Source organism: Stegastes partitus, unplaced genomic scaffold, assembly GCF_000690725.1.
Source record: "Stegastes partitus isolate 25-593 unplaced genomic scaffold, Stegastes_partitus-1.0.2 Scaffold1145, whole genome shotgun sequence".
Classification (NCBI taxonomy): domain Eukaryota; kingdom Metazoa; phylum Chordata; class Actinopteri; family Pomacentridae; genus Stegastes; species Stegastes partitus.
In genome coordinates this window covers 108,695-128,996 of record NW_007578876.1, presented here as the reverse complement: position 1 = coordinate 128,996, position 20,302 = coordinate 108,695, and the positions used below count along the sequence as shown (strand labels likewise).

Here is a 20,302-nt window from a genome sequence, read left to right as displayed (position 1 = left end):
TCATTCTTCTCTTTCAAGTCTGTTTTCTGTAACTTCTACGGGACATTACTGAACATTTACTATATAAGCAAAGAAACAAAAAAGATAAATCCTAAAACTGTGAATTAAACGATACGACTGAAGGCCTGAAGTACCAACAAAATGTTTACAAGTAAAAGACATCAGCATGAAAATCCACTAATTTGCTTACGAAGACGTTGTAAATGACCAGCGATCACCGTTAATAAAGACGTTCTCGTTAGGTTTCATCAAAGGTGAGCTAAAGGTCACAGATGTTTGGTTTGTCGCTTTGACTGGGAATTCCATCGGAGCTTCATTTTATCTCTGCTAAACGGCGACACAAAGCATCTTTATTGTCCCACCAGCACTCTGCTCGTTCATCTGATAAGGAGCTCGGGGCTGTTGGCTCAGATAACCTCACCTGTCGGCAGCTCCGACCCGACCTCACGTCCACTGCTGCCGCCTCTGGTGCCGCTTCAGCTGCCAATTATCACAACAACAAGAGGAGCTAATTTGCTAAACGCAGGTGAGAAAAGAGTCGGAGAGGAGCTGATGATAAACAAAACCCACTATGGAGGATAAAATATGGGTTTTAAATGACAGGGAAAAATAAAACACATGCAGAATTATAACTAAACGTGTGCAGCTGCATCTTTTAGGGACACAAATCTGTTTACAGTCACGCTGTGGAGGTTCAAGTCCTCATTTTGTAAACATACAGTATGAACACACTAATATGGATAGAATCTAGAATAGAAACAGAAATAAAAACTGTTCATGCATGTGCAAAGAAAAAAGGAAGGAAGGACGGAGGGAGGAGTAAAGGAAAAAAACTAATAACAAAAAGGAAAGAAGATGCAGGACAAGATGGTTGTAAAAATAGCAGAACTTGAAAGATAAAAAGGAAGATGGGCATAAAAAAAAAACACTCGAGAGTTCACTCACTGGTTTCACTTCCTCTGGTTTGACATATTTGAGACGTTTTGTTTTTAATTAAATTGAGTGTATTTTTGACATTTAGCGCTGTGTGAGAGCTCCTGAACTTTGCTCTTTCACCACCACTAGAGTGGCATTTCAACTTGTTAGTCACACATCCTGACAAACAGCAAACAGATTTTAAATTGATTTCACATCCGCCTCCTGCATCAGCACCAGCAGTCACACGTTTCATCTGGAAACGATCAACATCAGTGTTTGTCCAAAGTGCTTTCTGTTGCTTGTTCTAACTTCAAAGCATCTATAGTTTTTATATATTTTACACTTTCTCATTAAAAGCGTCATTTTAAACATTACACAACACAAAGTGAGACGGTGACTCCTGACGAATGTTTTAAAAAGTTTTCTACTGAATCAGATTCTCTAAGAACCACCACCTGCTCATTACCACAGCAGACAGAGACAAGGTGAACACAGAGCAGCATTTATCTGGTGCACAGTCGGATGATTCCCTCAGGAGCTGGTGGAGACCAAAGACTGAGCTGACACTCATGTTCGTGTGTAACTATTTATAATGTACAGCTTTTTTTTTCTTCTTTTTTTGTTTTCCACCCGTTTGCTATTTGTTTTGCAAATGTGCGTCTCTTCTTTGTATCTTGTGTCCCAGTCTGAACCCATCCCTGGATGCAGGGAGGAGGAGGAGGAGGATGGAGGAGGAGGTGGATGGAGGAGGAGGATGGAGGAGGAGGAGGAGGTGGTGGAGAGAGGCAGCATGGAGGGGGTGAGCGTGCAAACGATGATGTCATTGTAGCAACCCAAACAGTGGCTCAGCTTTCAGCTGTGGGGACAAATGCTGAGGCCTTCTGCTTTGGTTACTGCAGGACAAACAGCGTGATGGGGGATTCCTCTGACCCGACCCAAGTCTCCTACCTGCTGCCACAGTCAAAAACAACAAGATGGAAACAGTCAGAGAGAGACTGGGCTGATGGCTGAAAGCTGTGAGACAGAATCCTACAGCTTTGACATTTAACTAATTAAGCAGCAGAAGGGAGAAAATAATAGACGTATAGCTGGCAGGTGTAGTGACACAGGTGTGTGTTTATAAAGGGATGCTGGTGAGACAGAATCCTGGCCAACAAACAACACACTCAGTGGATGGAAACATCTCATCTTCAAAAATGTCACCTTCTGAGGAACTAAGAAAAACAAAGCAGTCCAGTCTAAAGCCCAACAACCACACGCTTTTCAGTTTCTTTAATTAGCTTTAAGAGAGTTTCAGATACCCAATCATGGTGAGAGGTTTTGAAGTACTTTGCCTCTCTTCATCTTACCTTCTATCTCTTCAAGGCTTCCAGGGAAACATCCCCACATCATGATGCTGCCTCCGCCGTGCTTCACAGTGAGGATGGAGTGTTGGTGAGGATGTGTCGTGTTCTGGTGTCTGGGATCGAATGAAATGTAAAGCTGATCAAATCAAGTTCATTCAACTCTCAAACATAAAAAAAAAAAACACGTGACCATATTTTCTTATTGATACAAAACAAAAACACATTCGTAATGACATAATCGGAAAAAAAAAAACATGTTTCATGACGAGTGTCGCGCTCAAGTTTAAACACATCGACACTAAACAGGATGATCAGATAAGACCTGCTGTATGTAAACATTTAGTTGTCATGCAAATCATTTGTCGCTGTGCCAGGTGTAATAAACGCTCACTTTATTCAGCCACCGCATGAAACAGCAGCTGAGGTTGAACGGCTGGATTTAAAGGTAGCGAGATGAGATTTGAGACTGTTGGAATGAGACGCAGACAGATAGAGGATCGAGCTGCTTCCACTGCAGAAGTGAGACACAAGGTGGCAGATCTCATTTACATGCTTATCACAGCTACAGAGGTATAGATTACCTGTCTGCCTGTCACAGAGTGTGTGTGTAGGTGTGTGTGTGTGTGTGTGTTGGGGTGTGTGCAGGTAAAAGCACTGGTCGGTGAGCTTTGTGTACACCTTATCTGGTGCCGTCATATCGTCTCTGTGTCGCATGACTGCACTCAGGTTACAGTGGGTAACCCCCCCAACACACACACACACACACACACACACACATCTACACACACCTACACACACACACACACACACCGGGTCCATCTGCAGGACAGAAAACAACATTGATGATGCAGCCTGGAACCAAAAACCCGGCAGGTGACTTCACCACAGGCGGCACCAGTCATGGATTGGCATCAGCAGGTGTTTTGGATCTGTGTTGAGCCTGAGACATGCTAATGTGTGACTAACCTCTCAGCCTGCACGGCAAGAATCTCCACAAACAAGCACAACCACGATCGAAGCAGCTTGTGGGTGAGAAAGTTCAGATTGTTGCATTTAAGGTCGCTGCAATCAGTGTTTTTATGTGAAAACAAAAGGTGATGATGAGTTGTCGCCTAAACTTGCTTCATTTTTGGACAGATTAGGCAGCTTGGAGCAGAAAAACTTCTCAAATGCCACTGCATGCTGTACTTGCTCAACTCCCAAACAGCAGGAAGACACAGTTAGAGACGAGCTAGTACAGTCTGTAGCAGCTAAAGAGTCACATATTAGAAGTCCGGACACAGCACTAAGAGAGACGCAATATTGGATGAAAATGATAATATTTAAGAGCAGGATGTGTAAATGCAATCTAACCAACTCTTAAAATGTGATCTCAGTGCTGGGTTCACTTTTCCCTAAAGTGTTTAAATTTCAGTTTCAGTCTTAAACATTGCCGCGTAATGATGCTGCCACCGCCGTGCTTCACAGTGAGAATGGTGGGTTTGTGATGATGTGTAGTGTTTTGGTGTGTAGTCTAAAGGCCAAAGGGCTTGTTTTGGTCTCATCGGGCTGAGCAGGTTTCCTCCACTTGACCTCAGAGTCTCCCACATGAGTTCTGGTGAACTCTGGTCAAGATTTAACAGACGCAGAAAGACAAACTTAGAGAGGAGCTGGTGAAGCCTTCTCTTACGGTTATTAAGAGGTCGGACACGGCGGTAAAATATCGGACTTGTGAATGCTGGATGTATAAATCTAACTACAGTAACTCTTAAAAAGTGATCTCAGTGCTGGATTCACTACTTCCTCTTTCACTCCGAGAGCACATCACAGCCAGCTAATGATGGTCTGAGATTAACAAAAAGAAAATCAGTGGAAAGAGAAAGATGGTTTCAGAACAAAAACAAGAAGTGCATAAGTTAGTTTAAGAACAGCAAATGTCAGGCAACCAAACAGCAAAGGAGTCATTTCACCCTCTACATTTACAAACTTTACAAACTTTCCAGGGCTACCACAAATATTCCCATAAAATGATGCTGCCACCGCCGTGCTTCACAGTGAGAATGTAGTCAGTAGTTTTTAAAAAAAGGTGCACATATCATTCTGTCTCCACTGTTTCTTTCAAATAAAGGCATTAAAAAAATCCCTCTCAAATAAATAACATTAAAAAAAAGGACCGTTAATGCCCCTGATTGACACCAACACCAGTATAAACCTGGACACTGCATCTAAACTGCGGGATGATTAAACTGAACTGTTCATTATCATAATAAGGGGTTTGTTTTTTGTTTTTTTAGAAAGCTAGATTTGTACTTTTCACCTCATGTCTCCCAGATGTGTTCATGATACTAAGAAGAAAAAGGAAAATGACAAAGAACAAGACGATTACACCTGGGAAGGAAATGCTCCTCCAGCATTAAGTTATTTCTTATTCTTCTCATGCGAACAAAGTGTTGTGATGTAAGAATCATATATTTATTTTTTATGGACCTGAGAATCTCTTGACAAACTTTCGACGAGTTGCTCATAATAACACACACAGAAAAAAAGCAACTACAACAACATTACAAAAGCAGCCTAACAGGATTTGTGATGGCAGCGGTCTTGACTCGCATTAGCATTCATTATCTGGTCCCTGTACGAGCTAACTGTTGACCACATGTCATGCAAAGCTGGCAGAGGGTGTTCGCCTGGGCATGTACCTGAGATGTGCCCACCCCCTTGAACCCCTTCCTCCCCAAAACAAAGGGGTGTGTTCCAGTCTGCTGCTGGAAGAGGTGGACGGGGTCTCGAGACAAGCTGCCTTTTCCAGCCGATCGCACAGCCTCCGACCCGGCAGCTCAGCTGGGCCGCCCCCGTCTCATGCCCCGCAGCTGAGGGGTGTTTCCACGAGACAATGATCCGAGGGTCAGGGGGCGAGACGGCGGGGGGTTCTGCAGTCATTTAGGATGCTAATGTTATGCAGGGTTCTCAGAGGCTCTGTGCAAAAGCCTGAACAATTAGGCTGCTGTTGTGACTTGTAGCTTTACTGCAGGGTTCTATCTGGAAACATGATTTATGAGCGTGAGGGCTGCAGCCTGAGCATCAAGCTGTGACGTGTCAAAGTCAGATTAGCAAATAAGAACACATTAACTGCACTATAGAGGCGCTAAAGTAAAAAAAACATCTTTTGTGACAACGCAGCAACTTGAAAACATGTGTCCATACGGTGCGTGCAAGGTGCGTTTAATCGCCGACAGCATATTTGGATTTAATGATTTGTCATAATTGGATCTGCGCGTTAACAAAACATTCACTAATCCTGGATTATAATTTCTAACGTTTGGGTTTAGGAAATCTGTCCCAAATGCCGTCAAAAGGATTTTTACTGAAGCTTCCAAGTGCAGAGCGTCGGTTTGCATTTCAAAGACAAATCCGATTGTCAGAGAGAAACTGATAAACACACACAGATACGGACTTTCTGACATTTAGATGGAAAACAGGTGGAGGTGACCCGTGTTTTTCTACAATGTTTTTCATTCAAGTACTTATAAATGTGCACAGAGACTTTGGCTTCAATGCAAATGTGCAAAAACAGGAGCTGTCTCATCGAAATCGTTTTTCTTGTCTGTGCAGCTTCAACTAATGGATTTACTAGACGGCATCTTTATCTATGTACCGTGTCGTGACGTCTGTGTCCGACTTTGTTAACGTACTGCTTGGAATCGACATTAAACTCCTTTAAAAAGAAAAGAAAATCTATCCATACAAAATGCCGACTGCGTGGACTCCAGCTACACGTAGTGACGAGTAAATACTGAGTCGCTGTTGACACATGACTGAGCTGTAAAACTGTGAAACGGAGTTAAATTGAAATTCACTGAAATGCTCCTTTCATCTTCGACACAGCAGAACGCGCCTCCGATCTGTCGCGGCTTTATCTGATTCTGTTTTCAAACCAATTCGACGACGTATAGACCGAACAGACAAAGCAGCAGACTGAAATTTTACACCGGCAGACTTTTTGGGTTCCATCCAAGATGCTTCGACTGCAGACAAATGGAAAAACCCAAGCATGTGTCGTCAACAGCTTCAGTCCAATCATTGTTTTGGTCTTTGTCTTTTTAAGGCCTGGAATGTTGAGATGAATCCTCACCTTAATATTTAAAAGTTTTCTGGATGTAATCTTGGTTTAATTTGTCGGTGGTTTGTTTCTCTTTGCAGGAAACACTTTCACACCTGAATCCCAGCAGTCACGCGTCATTATATGTGTGTGTGAATGGCTTTGACACTCACTGCTTTTGAACCGAATGTGTCACAAACGCTGCGACTGTACACTGTAAAAGGCTGACTCAGCTCCACTCCACACAGGACGGCATTGTGTTTGTTTACAGCTGCTGAGGAAAGCCTGCTGGGGGGAGGTTGCGAGTTCAAGCAGGGGTGTGTTTGTGTGTGCTGGTGGGGGGATGTTTTGTTTCCTGCGTGGGGCTGTCACATGATGGGGACAACAAAACAGAGGTAGGAGTTTAAAGAAGTTACAGAGGAAGGGGATGGAAAGCACAGGATATACGGGGCATTAACTGAGGGGGGGTGGCATCGAAGTGAAAAATAGTTTTAGAGGAAAATGGGGTCAAAATTTTCTGTTGCTGGAGGAGTCATTATATGCATCCAAAGATGTTTCAGCACTGCAAACACGTGCAACTACCTGCACTCATGATATAACACTCAGCAATCCCTAGTTGCTTGGCCAACATGTTCTACCAAAACCATCATGGGCCAAACTTGAAAGCCCCGTTGTGACACTACTGGTGGGCTGTTGGTTGGACGAACTAGTCGACCACAAAGATTTATCAAAAAAAACATAAAACTCCACTTTTTTTTTGTGGTTTGACCCACTTTGGCGCAGAACACCTGGACGGTTGAATGTGAAGTGTGGTTTGAGTGAGTCATAGTTAGAATTTGACTCAGATTTTGTAGCCCGTGTAGCGCTCTGCAGTGAGTCACAAAACCATCAGAAATGTTTAGATTATTTTTCCTGATATCCATGGAAACAGGCTAAAAGTCTGAGTCAAATTCTTACTATGACTCAGAATTTAAGGGAAAGAACGGGAAAGGGAATGTGAAAGCATCTGGTCCGGGAGCATGTCAGCACTTGTCGGCACAGGCGGAAGTAAAACTCGTCAACATCCGCACAAGAGGAGCAGCCGTCAAAATAAAAGCACGGTCACTGAGTGCATTTCAGGACAGCACAGACAGGCCCTCTGTCAGACTCCTTTGTGTTCATCTGACAGGAACGTCAGTGTAATGTCTGGTCAATAATCCATAAAAGATCACGACGGCTATCCAACCAGGTCGGACTGAGTTTCTGTGTCACTTTCAACACGGCACAAATCTGAACCGTCACATCAGCGGGTAGGCAGGCTACAGCATCTCAGGTCATGTGAGGTAAATAAAGGAAGACTTTTGTCCACATTTCAGCACCAATATTCATCCATAAACATCCCATAGAGTCTTTCCTATGAGATGATTAAACACTATCCTTGTGTGAATGAAATGTATCTGCACGTGTACTGTGATGATGTCTGAATGAGGAGCATTAATCTCCGTCCTACAGACAGAATGCCATCCGTTTAAAGGATGAATAAAGCAGCAATGTTACGTATTTCATATCAGAAAGGATGAAAGACAGAAGATCAGTACTGCTCATTGGTGCTTGGTAAATACACTGTAAAAGACTGCAAGTGCCTTAATGTGCACATAAATTGAGGCCAAATGTGATGTTCATGAGCTTTATGTTTGGCTTTAGATGCCCTGACTTCTGTTTCTGTGTTATTGTTTCACATGGGTATATGTTTTCATCTCTAGCATACAGCATGCAGTGACAATAGGCCGTTTTTTCTGTGTATTGAGGTCATATTTCACAATGATTCACGCTACTTTCTGCCTCTTTTCATATTGTTTCCCTGTTTAAGTTAATTTATCCACATCTAGCTTTCACGTCACATATTTGCAGGGAAGCAATTTGCACATAACTGCAACACCCCGCTGTGCAGCTGTCTCAGTTAAACAACACCGTTAATGTTTCTATTGCTTTACAAAAGCTTTAATTTGCTGTTTATACACAACACCTTCCCTTTCTACAGAAATGTCAGCTCCAACATCGACCCCTCGGATCTAAACAATAACATCAATGCTATTTGAAATACTACTACTCAGAGGTTCGTGCAGTCTCGGTTTCTGTATCACGTGTAGCGCTTCACTTCCTGAGCAATATGTCATATTCTCATTTTTCATGTGGTGATATTTCATTTTCATTTGCAGCATTATGCACACACTTCTAGACATCTATATTTTAGTGTCTTTTTTGCTCTTTACTTTTATATTTAGTGTCTATTTTACTGCTCTTTCTGTTTGAAGTTATTCTCTTGCTTTTACTGTGAAGCACTTTGGTCGACCTTTGGGCTGTTGTAAAGGGTTATATAAATAAACTTTGATTGATCGGTTGATATTTCATTGTGTGATATTACCTAGTACCTCAGTTTACTACAGCATTACTTTTCACTTTTCTATTCTAGTCTTATTTTAGCTAGTTTATTTTATTTCAGTAATGCATCAGACTTACAGTCGTCCTCAAATGTTTTCATCTCCTTGCATTAAAGAAAAGGCAAAATTTACAATAGTCACTCAAATAACTACAAACTGGAAAAAAAAAGTAATAATACATTTTTTAAAATTCCTAAATTATAATTTGGTGAAATAAAACATTGCTTTTGAATTGTGGTTGAAAAGAATAATAATAAAAACAACAACAACAACAACAAAACAAAACTGTCCTGGACAAATGAGAGCACTTTCCTGATCAGCAGTGAATCCAAACACCTGTCAACAGGTGCAGACGTCTGACTGAGAGTTACAGAAAACACCTGATGACTGCAGTGATTGGCTCAAAGGATTGTTCAACAGAATATTAGTTCATGGGTCCCATCATGCTTGTTTGCTTTTTTTTTTATTTTTATTTTTAATAATTCTGTTGAACCACATTTCAGTTTTTTATTTATTATTACTTTTGTCGATTTCGTCTTATTTCAATGACAGCTGCTTTTTTCCTTCTTTGATGGGAGGCTATGAAGACATCTGAGGACGAATGTATTATTGCTTTCTACTTATAAACACCACATTTCTTATGTTATTTGTTTTTTGGCACAAGAATCTTATCTTTATTTAACTATATGCATTATAATGTTTGCTTTTCAAAAAACAAACAAACAAACAAACAATATTAAATCCTTCTTTAAATGTTCTTCTTTCCAGTGTTCGCCCCCAACATCCATTTGGCAATAGGGCTGACTCCGTTACGTGGTGTTTTATTGTGAAAGAAAAGCTGGATTGGAAACCGGAAGCTCACTGAGCTGCCCGCGACTGAGGAGCTAAAAGGAGAGCAGCAGCGCTCGGAGCGAGCATCCCGGACAGACAGCAGCGCAGGCAGCACTCTGCTCCCTCCGTCGTGGCACCTCGTCGCTCCTCCGTGTTTTGATGGGTTAATCTGCGACGGGAAACCGAGCAAAACATCCACCGAGACAATCCGAGCCGGGACGCCGGAGATGGAATGACACGTTTCCCTCCGGAGGGCACTTGTTCGCCGTGACTCTTGCGGAGCTTTCGCCGGGTCGCGTCCACCGCTAGTTTTCGGCACCTTTTCACCCTGTCTGATGTCCACCTGTTACCGCGAGGTCCACACCTGCAGACAGACTCACCACGGAGCCGCACAGGCGCACAGTGAGTTGTCTTGTTGTTGTTGTTGTTGTTGTTGTTGTTGTTGCAGGAGTTGCTCGTGGATTTGACAGCGCAAAGTTGCATCATCTGTCCGGCTGTTTGGGGGGGAAAAAAAGCTGCGGTTTCAACTTTTCCTGAATGACCGCATTTCTTCCTGCTTTTATCACAATGTCCTACTTTTTCTTAGCTACATGTTGTTAGCTTTAGCATGGACGGGCCGCTGCTCGGTGTGATGTCTGCGGGTCAGTTCGCGGATCATCGACCCTTTCTGTGTTGTTTTGTGCCAGACAGGTCCGGACATGTCACAGGAGCAAAAAACCCCAACACAAAACACAATTACACGTAGAAATAAAATTAAAACTCTTACCAGGACGGAGACGGTGTCGTGTTTCGTAGCCTCCCGGGGGTTTTTAATTTCACTTAGAAATGTTGATTTTTTTTTTTTTTTTTTATCCGCAGAAATAAACGAAAACTGCAAAATTTTCGCTGCGAATTTACGTCAAACGCACGTCACGTCGAGTTTTTGTTGTTTTGTTCGCTGTGCTTTATGAAAACAAAAAATAAAATAAAATAAAATAAAAAATAAATAAAGAACGTCGATATTTTTCTTACTTGCAGCCGTGGCCGCCACTGCGCAGGCGCCGCTGCCTCTTAAGCACGCGTGCGCGCTGCCTCGTGCTCGGCGGCACGGATTTGTTTACAAACAGAGTCTCGTGCTGCCGGAGAGCCGCCGCTGCCTCCTCGCGGCCGACGGCAGGATGTGGGTCAACCGGGTCAAACCGGGAAAAACACTAAAGCCACACCGGAGGGCTTTAATATTTAAAAGGCTTGTTTTTACATCTACGGAGCGTTTTGGGTTTTAAAAATGTTTATTTAGCGGCAGTGTTATTCCTGCAGCTGCTGGTGTGAAATTTAACATTTATATATTTTTGGTTTAATATTATACATTAGTCTGAATACTGATTTTTTTTTTTTTTTAGTGCATGTGTCTGCATGTAAAGTTGCCAATAAAATATAATAATAATACAGTAAAATGCATAATAATGCTGTTCTGGGCTACATAAAGTGTCTAGCTTTATTATTACATTACTTACACTGCAGAGTCTCAGCTTTAATATGAACTCTGGTCAAGTAAGGTCGTGTTTTATATGATTTATGCAGAAGTTAATCCCTAATATGTAACTCTATCAGGTATATTTACACCTGCGAAATACGACAACTGGCTCTAAGATTAGATATGCTTCATTGTCCCAAAGGTCGTTTTTTTTATTGGGCAATAGCATCATACTACAGCTGTAATATCACAACCTATAACGTACAAAAAACCACACATACCGCCCAGTAGAACATAACACAGTTATAAAACATAATACAATCATGTCCAGTGGCCCGTACACATAAAGTCCTAACCGCAGCAGTAAAAGCGGATGATGTTACGCTGTGTATGTAATGTATACACCCTGCTGTACAGTATGGGGCAAAACGTCTCAACTGGCAGCAGGTGGTAGAGTTGACGGTTCGATTCGTGTCCTTCTGCGTGTCGGAGCATCCCTGGGCAAGATGCTGAACTCCAGGAGGCCGACAGACAACATGCAGGGCAGCTGTTTGGAGTCTAAGATTAAAAACGTGTTACATAAGTGTGAACTGTTACCCGCATGTTTGTTCTTGTTCGGTTACTTTCTTAAAGCCGATCACTTTCACTGGAAGGCACTTTGGCACTGCTGTCTTCAGTGTACTGTTTTGTTTATGTTGCATTATCTTATTTCTTAATTGAATTTGCTGTTATTCCTCTCATGTGACATTCCTTTAAAGCTCTGTTGTTGTCCTTTAGGCTACTACTGAGATGGCCCGTGCAGAGACCATCGAGAGCGTTGCAGAAACTGGAGGAGGCGCAAACGGACCTCTTCCCAACACCTGCCGCATGGAGCTGCCTCACTCCCTGCACACCTGGCCCGGTCTGCACCTCCATCACAATCACCACCACCTGCCCACCTGGCAGGCTCCCTACCCGTCGTACCCGCTGCCTTACCCCGACCCGCAGGGCCAGAACCAGCCCCGGACTCACCAGCAGTTACCTGCGTTATCGCCATCAGCAACGCCGCCTCCTTCTTCGCCGCTCTGCAGCCGGAGGGACGAGAGGAACCGAGGCACCGTTGCACCCAGTGACATCTCAGGAGAGCAGTCAGGTAGGATCATTCAGTCAGTTCTAACCAAAGAAAACAGCTCTGCAAGGCTGGGATGGAGCGCAGAAATCTGACATTAACAGAAACACTCAGTGAGTTGTAGCATGGTGTCGTATTAAAACCATGTGGCCTAGTTACTCCCCTTGTTTTGACAGGCAGGGAAAGGGGGCAACGTAACACCAAGATCTGTATCGGAGCACATCATTAATCATTAAGCCTGCCAGCAGCAGCAGCAGCAGCAGAGCCAGAATTGATTTTAAAGCCACCGCTGCAGCGTTCACCGCTGCAGGAAAAGAGCTGCACACTTTCTGTGGTTGTGATGAAACAGTGGAAAGACGTCAGATGTGACTCACAGAGCAGTTTGCCTTTCGGACCCCCACCCTTAAGCAAACAGGAACGTTATCAGTTAGCGGGAGAGTATCGGTTGTGTGCACCCGAGGCTTTATTTCCATGACAGGAGTTTGTTTGTCCAGCGTTGACGGGGGGGGGAGGGGGGAGGACGGTGTGAGGAGATGGAGAGGAAATGTGCTACAGCTGTCACAGGGATCAGCGCGGGAGTCTACTATTGCAGAATGACATGTAACCGGCGGGTGTATCATTAAATTATACAGGACGCAGACAGTGAAAATGGCCAAACCAGTTCTGTTCAGCAGACAGTGCATGATAGTGTCTGTCAGGGATTAGCTGACAGCAAAATGTCTTTCATATTTCTTGGCTGCGTGCGTCAAAAAGGGAGACGGAAAGTGGCCGGACCGCTTTTGTATTGGAGCTCATTCCGCTGCTGCCGCTCCGCAGTTGTTTTCAGCAAAAGTCAATTACCTCCCGGCTTGTTTACTTTGCGGATCGAGTCGATGTGTCAGCGTCCCGGGGGGAAATTTGGAGGCTGCAGAAAGTGAAATCCAAGTGAGGTGGCTCAGCGGGTTACAGGACGGGCAGGTTGGAGTTTGGCACCGAGCCGCCGTGTTGTGACAGATTTTTAGCAATGCAAACAGATGAGCTGCCACCGCCGCTGCCGCCCTCCTCCTCTTCCTCCTCCTCCTCTCAGCTGTAGGTCAGCTGTGCATGCAGGCATGTTCAGACTTGTCCTCTGCAATAAAAGAAACAGTCTGCAGCATTTCCTCCTCCTCTGAGCTGCTCAGCCAGGCAGCACAAAGTCAAGGCAATCTGTCAGCTCTCCTTAGTTTGTCAGAGTGCACATTTCTCATTTGTAAGAGGTTTGTTTCTCATTAACAGATTCAGAAAAGTGAGATTGTCTGACTCACGGTTCGTTAACCGGGCTTATCAGACAATCTAGTTAATAAACAAGTGAGTTTGTTATCTAATAAGTAAGTTAATTATGCAGCCAGCTACTCAGCAATCTAGTTAATCAATTATTCACACACTTGGGCGTAATCCTTGAGCCACAATCAATAAACCAGAGAGATAACCAGTCAGTGATTCCTCAGGTCAGCTTACTTGTTATTTTGGGATGTGAGACAGTTGGTTGGTTTGTTTGTTTGCTTTATCTCAGTTTGGACTTTCATTTGCGGGACATTTGTTTAGTCACTTAATCTGTCTGTTGCCTAAATTGTCCTCAAGTAAGAACATAATTAAACTAAGCGAATTATCCAGCTCACATTTAAGCTTTCTTCCTCCCCCGTTGGTGCATCTCTGGGTTTAGTCTGTTTTGATTTTTAATGCTGCCCCCCTGCCCAACAACCGGCCCACCCCGCCGCCTCTGCTGCTCCCATATTTAACTGGTCAAGGGGTCCCTCTGTCACCTTGTCCGTCTGTCAGCCTATCAAGCAGACAGGTTCGTCCCAAGCCCCGCCCCCTCTCCTCCGGTTCACCCTATCGCCGCCTGGCCCCCCGCTCCGTCATCCAATCACACGCGGACGTCTCCAGGAGCGCTGCCTTAGAGTTACCTTGGCAACAAGCCAGGGTTTTCCTGTTTGTGTTTTTTTTTTTTTTTCCACCGCTCTCTCTTTTCTGTCTTTCTCTCTCCCTCCGTCTCTCTCTGCCTGTCTAGTCACCTGCATCTTTAAAGGATCAGTTGTAATCCTCCTAGCAAAGCAGATGCTGTGGTTGCCAGGGGTGCCCGTTTCTGTGGCAACTAGAGTTGTGGTTGCCGCGGGCGCCGGAGACGAGGCAGGGGTCGTCTCACGGAAGAGCTGTGATTGGACGGAGTGAAAAACAGGCGGATGTAAAGGTGTGCGGTGGAAAGGTTAGAGCAGGGCATCGCCTTAAACAGATCGATAGTCAGAGCTGCGCCGTGCCAGAAAATCTGAAATTCAAACGAGTGCAGCTTTAGAGAAATAAAACGACATCCCTTCTTGTTCGGGATAAAAGTGCGTTTAATCTGTTTTATTGCATGTTTAAAAAAAACAAAACAAAACGCTGGAATACATAAAAAGAAAGAGAAATAGGAAGCGTCAGTGCCCTGGGACTCCTGCTGTGGTTGAATCACTCATCTGGTTACGATACTCGCCTTTTTTCCAAACTACAAAACAGGATTTAACTGATTAAAGAATCAAATTTAGCAAAGACAAATGGAAACACGCAAGTCAGTAAACCTGAATAAATAATAAACAAATGAAAACTACCTCCACAACATGCATGAGCAGACTTTGAGCGCATCAGTTTTCACATAATCGTAGCAGGTTGTGCAGTTTTAGGTCTGTTTTTTTTCTTTCTACTGCAGACAGAAGGTTCAGGTATCTGTTGGTTAAAGAAAACCGTCTGTAAACACACAACAAACACACATGACGCTACCTCTCCATACCAGACTTATTAAGCAGATTAAGAGATTACTCTCCCAAGTTCCATGAAGAGGAAAATAAGTCACCGTCAAGCTCCTCCAGAAGTGTGTGTGTTTGTGCGAAACGTCACCGTTCGCTGGTGTTTTTATTGTAAAAGGTCGAGGCTGAAGGTACGCCCACGTCTTATTAAACGTCATTAGTTGGTTTTCTTTCAGTATCACAGAGAATATCGTCACTTTTTCCACTTTGCACAAGCAAAAGCATGCATGTGCACACTTACAGAAACTACACTTTGGTGATCACGTGTGCTTTAATTACATTTTTAGATCGAGTGCACTTGAGGTTCACTGTGTGTGTTTCTGGGTGTGTGCTGCTATGTTTGCTCATCAGATAAGTCCCTGTATGTGTGGCTTGATCTGCCTGCAGAAGCAAATAAGGTGACTGTTAGTTGAGATCAATTAAGCTCAACTGGAGGCTCTAATGAAGCCGGAGACGCATCATTCGTTCTGTGTCAGCGACCTATTTTCTCAATTTATGTCTTCCTTCTTCTCGTGCAGACTCGGACAGAGAGGACCGTCTGCAGGCCTCCAGCCGACAGGGACCTCCGCCCGACCTGCTGCCCCAAAACGAGCACCCGTCCTGGGCCTCGCCGCAGCACCGAGCCCCCAGGGGAGAGGCGGTGCAGGAGCTGGAGCTCAGGAGAGTGGCCAACCAGCTGAGGGCGATCGGAGACGAGTTCAACGCCACGGTCCTGCGCAGAGTGGTGAGCAGGGGGATGGGGAGGTCCGGTTACTGACCTTGGAGCGGGGCGAGGCGAGTTCACTAAAATAAAACTCGACCAGTTTTCTTTTTAACTACTTTGAGATGTTTTTCTTCCTTTTTATGAAACTAATTTTCCCCCAAAACATAAAAAAAAACGAGACACACGAGCTAATAACAACACTCAGCTGATTAGAACTCATCAGTCTCAAAGAAAACCCTTTAAAAAGTTTGTGAATGAGACGCTGATTGTGCCGCAAACGAGCCGAGTCTCGCTGTAACGATCTGTAGCTGAGCCGAGGATGCGAGTCTGAAGTGTTTTGTTGTCCTTGAACACACCGCGGCTGCATTGATTCCTCGTTCTCTCGCTGTCTACGCAGTCCTTTGCGTTCGCGCGTGGACGGACGCGTGCGATGGTGGCGCTGAAGGCGGATCGATATGCGAGAGTGAATCGATGACATCTGTTCGCTGAGCCGATTTATTATCTTCCTTCTTTTTCTTCTCGTTACTTTCCTCTTGTTGTTTTTGCAAAAATGAGACCGAATCGTCTCCTTCGTTCGGCACGAATCTCTCAAATGAGGTCATATCTCTGGCCGTCGTTCTCCCTCTGATTTCACTTTCCTTCTCTTTTCTTTGTTTCCTTCTTTATCGCTGCTATTAAAACAACTTTATTTCCCCTCCACACAACAACAAACAACAACAACAAAATGCCTGAACCCTCCTCGTGTTGCTCCCCAGCAGAGCGGGCTGCCTTTCAAACACTCAGATTAACTGCTGTCTGCCTCTTTTTGATTGTTATTTCTTTATCTCGCCCCTCCCTCGGCGCTCTGGATCGCGTGAGGACTTGGCAGCGACTCTCCTCCCCTCTCTCTCCCTCGACCTCCTCCCTCCCCCACCGCTCTCTCTCTCTCTCTCTCTCCTCCCTCGCCCTCCCGCCTTTTTGCACATAAACAAAGATGACGTCACCCTCGGCTCCAGCTCAGCCTGCCCATCGCACACTTCTTTTTTTTTTCTTTTTTACGAGGATGCAGCAGCAGCAGCAGCCTCTCGTCTTGCAGACGTGTGCAGCAGGTTTTTCGGGGTTGACTCCCTCCCTGAACTGTCTGCCTCTTAATTCTCCAGAGGAGGGGGAGGAAAAAAAAGAAATGGAGCATGTTGTTTACAGGCTTTCTAAAGGAGCAAAAACAAAAGGAATGAAGATATGCAAAGGGAGGGTTAACCACAGGCACGTGAGGTTCAGCCGGTTCAGAGTCTCCGGCACAGACGCACGCTTGTTTGTCCTCGTGTCCGTCGTTATTCCAGACAAATGGTCTTTCTCTTCATCACATCTTTCTGTCCTCGACTCATTCAGCACTTCTACAAACTTCTGTGCTCGTGGTGAAATCTGTGCAGCGTTCTCTATCAGCAGAAGAATCCGTGCAATAGCGTCGATATGTGCAATATTCTTATTTCCACATCCGGAGGAATTTGTGCAATCTTTACTAGTTCCTGTGTGTATGTTTATCTTCTTATGTTTTACACAAGTTCCCTAAACGATTAATAAAGGCTCTTCGTATCAACATGAAATGAGACGAATATAATAAGATGGTTAAATAATCGTCCTCGACCCGACTGGTTTATTTTTCAGCAGATCTTTTGGCACGTTGACGCTTCAAAAGCTGCCTCATAAATGATCAGAAATCGGCTCCAGCGTCTTTGTTTTCCGCCGACTTGCATGAAGTTGTCTGTTGTGTGTCGTTCGAGCCTTTTGGCATTTCTGAAGCGCCTCGGCTCGTCTGGACTAACGCGTCCTCTCCTCTCTGTTTCGCAGCACGTCGCCCCCCACTGGCAGGACTGGAGAGACGTTTGCCGAGGACTGGTCAACTTCATCGCCCAGACGCTCAGCACTCTGTACCGGCTCACGTAGACCCGGAACTGCCGGTTGAGACTTTTCTATTTTTTTACGTTCTTGGACTTCTCGTCACTTGATCCTGGAGGCGTGAAGCTGAAAACAAGAACACTTGCTTGAACTAAAGGAATGGGGAGGACGACGTTTAGCAGCCGGAGTCGGGCTGCTCCCTGTGGAAACTGGACCCTGCCTGTCTGTCTGACTGACCGCTCGTCCGTCAGTCGGTCTGCTGGTACAGACTGCAGCTGATGGACCGACAGTCGCCTGTATATTCTGTAAAATCATTCTGTTCTCGTCGTGTCTCGGGGGTCGGCTCATGATGTAGCAGGTGTGAGTTGCTGTGTGTTTGTGCGCATTGAGGACCAGGGTCAGACTGAAACGTCGATTTCAAAATAAGGTTTTATCCAGTTGGGAAAATTTCACACATATTTCAAAACTGGGGGTTTGGACGCTGCGTTATCGTCCCGAGTTTCTTCGTTTAGCTGTGATTTCAGCCGACGTTTTGCAGGAGGACGCTTCATGTCCAACTCTTCCTGCATCTGCTTCTTCTTCTGCTGCGGAGATTCGGACCCTCTGAACCCTCTTTGTCAGATTTGACCCTCGTCCGACGTGCGCATATCGCCGTCGTGTCTTTATCGTGCAACCTGTGTCCCCTTAAACTGTGAAGCTGGACGCTGTGGTTGCATCGCAGGGAAAAGTCGGGTGTTATTCCACTATGGAGCAAAGCGCAGAGCCAAACCTCTCTCCCCAAATCTGAAGAAAAAAAACAAAAACAAAACTGCTTCATTTCATCGTACAACGTGCCTTTCCGCTTGGCGCTCTGTCGAGGCTTAATCTCCAACACCAGGACAATCAGCTACACAAACACACATGCAGTGAAAAACAAAACTCTTTTAAAGTGCTTTGTTTGCAGCCACTAAGTTCATTTGCATCGCGTTCAAACAGTTTGAGGTCATTTCAGGACGGGAGCAGCTTTTAACTCTCAGCCAAACCTTCGGCCGCGCCGTTCGTGCTGCCGACAGTGTTCACAGCCACTCGATCGACTGTAAATATCCTTTCGGAAGACAAATCTTAACTTATCCAGAGGTTCTTACGGACTTTAGGAGTACTCGTCGAAGTCCACTGCGTTTGGGAGATGTTCATGTATTTCTGAGTGGCCGTCGGCAACAGTCGTCTGAATTTAAATCCAGTGGATTTGAGAAGGTATTTCCATGAGTTAAATGAAAAAAAATATATGATTTGGATCTTTTTGATTGTCGAAAAACAAGTATTTGATGATGTTTGTACAATGACCCCTTCGGTTGTGCGACTATTTTCATTGTAGTTTAAGAGAAAATGTTAATATGGTAATTTATTTTGAATAGTAGCCTATCTGTAGCTTGTTTTTTTTGTTTTCTGCATTATTTTTGTTTTTTTTTAAATGTATTTATTTTTTCTTACATTCCTGATCAAAGTTCTGCTTTACGTTGTATTTGAGTTGTAACTGTTAAAACAAGAGATTGAACAACACGGGAGCTACACACTGAAAAGCATCACTTTTTAAGATTCAGAAATTCAGGAGCTGTCGCGAAAACGGACTCGATCCATTCAAACGGTACAAATGTTTTAGAGCAATGGTCCTCGTTATTACCTTCACAGATGATCCAGAGCGCGCTGTCTTCGTCCACGGAGCGGCGAACTGTTTACGTGACGATTACGGAGAGCAATGTGATGTGATGGCGTTTGATGTGTTTGTCAGAAAAGTCCCAGAATTGTCCCTTTTTTTTTTTTAAAAGCACAAAGAAATGAGCATCCCAGAGTCACAGCAATACTCTAAAATTTTCGTTCGACAGCTTAAAATGACTGAACTGAAACCAAACTGAGGCGTCAGTCGGGTGTTTTTATTGTGAATTCAGTTCTGAGGCTGTGTGGGTCGGCCGGTGCTACACGTCTGTACTGTAACGTACTTTGGCTTAAAGCGGCTGCTTGATGGAGTGTTTAAACTTTGATTTCAGGAAACGAAGGCCCTTCAGCAGAGACGTGTTTGTCATCAGGGTTTTGTTTTGTTTTGCCATTTCCACGATCCCACTCTCACTTGGCCTTAGCGACACCGTTCTGTTTGTTCTCTTTCATCCCAGGGCCTTGTTCTGGATGTACAAAGTCATAAAGATGCCTGTAGATGCTCAGCTAAACACAGACCAGCATGGCAGACGCGTCATGTACCGCTTGTGTATCGGTGTTTGTGGGGCGCTTTGCCGTCATGGCGTCGCCCTTCGGCCCGCGGGTCGCCCTTCGGCCCGCGGGTCGCCCTTTGGCCCGCGGGTCGCCCTTCGCTCGCCTCCGGTCGCTCTTCTCGTCAGAGGCGGCCTCTCGGTGGAGCGCTCGCCTCCGTGTCAGTCACATGCAGTGTGTATTTGCCGTTTTTCAACTTTTTTCTATTGTAAAATTTCTACATGAATTTTGTACTTATTTCTTTTTTTTATACAATAAAGATAAGAATAAATATATGGACCTGTTTGGAGTCTGATTTATGTGCATCAGTACATTTGCAGGATGAGGAATACCTACGACCTTATGCACCTTGTGTTTATCTGTTTACATACAAATGCACCTTACATGTAGTTTTTGCACCACTTACTTACTTTTACATGGATGTTCAGCAACATCCAGAGGAGCAACATCAGTTAATCTGCTGTCTTTATAGCTCTTAATACACCAAATAAACTTTCTTTGTCATAGATACACTTGTAAATACAATTTTTC

The 20,302-nt window shown here is 44.4% G+C and overlaps 1 protein-coding gene across 1 annotated transcript; it reads left to right on the top strand.

Moving 5' to 3' along the window:
* The first annotated feature begins 9,642 nt into the window (after window positions 1-9,642).
* Window positions 9,643-20,046, top strand: bbc3 (BCL2 binding component 3). The gene is made up of 4 exons (XM_008296664.1): window positions 9,643-9,995; window positions 11,824-12,178; window positions 15,471-15,676; window positions 17,483-20,046. The coding sequence occupies exons 2-4, from the start codon at window positions 11,836-11,838 to the stop codon at window positions 17,576-17,578; spliced, it is 645 nt and encodes a 214-aa protein (XP_008294886.1). The 5' UTR covers window positions 9,643-9,995; window positions 11,824-11,835; the 3' UTR covers window positions 17,579-20,046.
* The last annotated feature ends 256 nt before the right edge of the window (window positions 20,047-20,302 follow it).

Excerpts from the sequence above, each read along its gene's own strand:
- bbc3 (XM_008296664.1), top strand. The coding sequence starts at position 11,836 with ATGGCCCGTGCAGAGACCATCGAGAGCGTTGCAGAAACTGGAGGAGGC. Across the intron at positions 12,179-15,470 it reads CATCTCAGGAGAGCAGTCAG|ACTCGGACAGAGAGGACCGT; the intron begins GTAGGATCATTC and ends CTTCTCGTGCAG. Across the intron at positions 15,677-17,482 it reads CCACGGTCCTGCGCAGAGTG|CACGTCGCCCCCCACTGGCA; the intron begins GTGAGCAGGGGG and ends TCTGTTTCGCAG.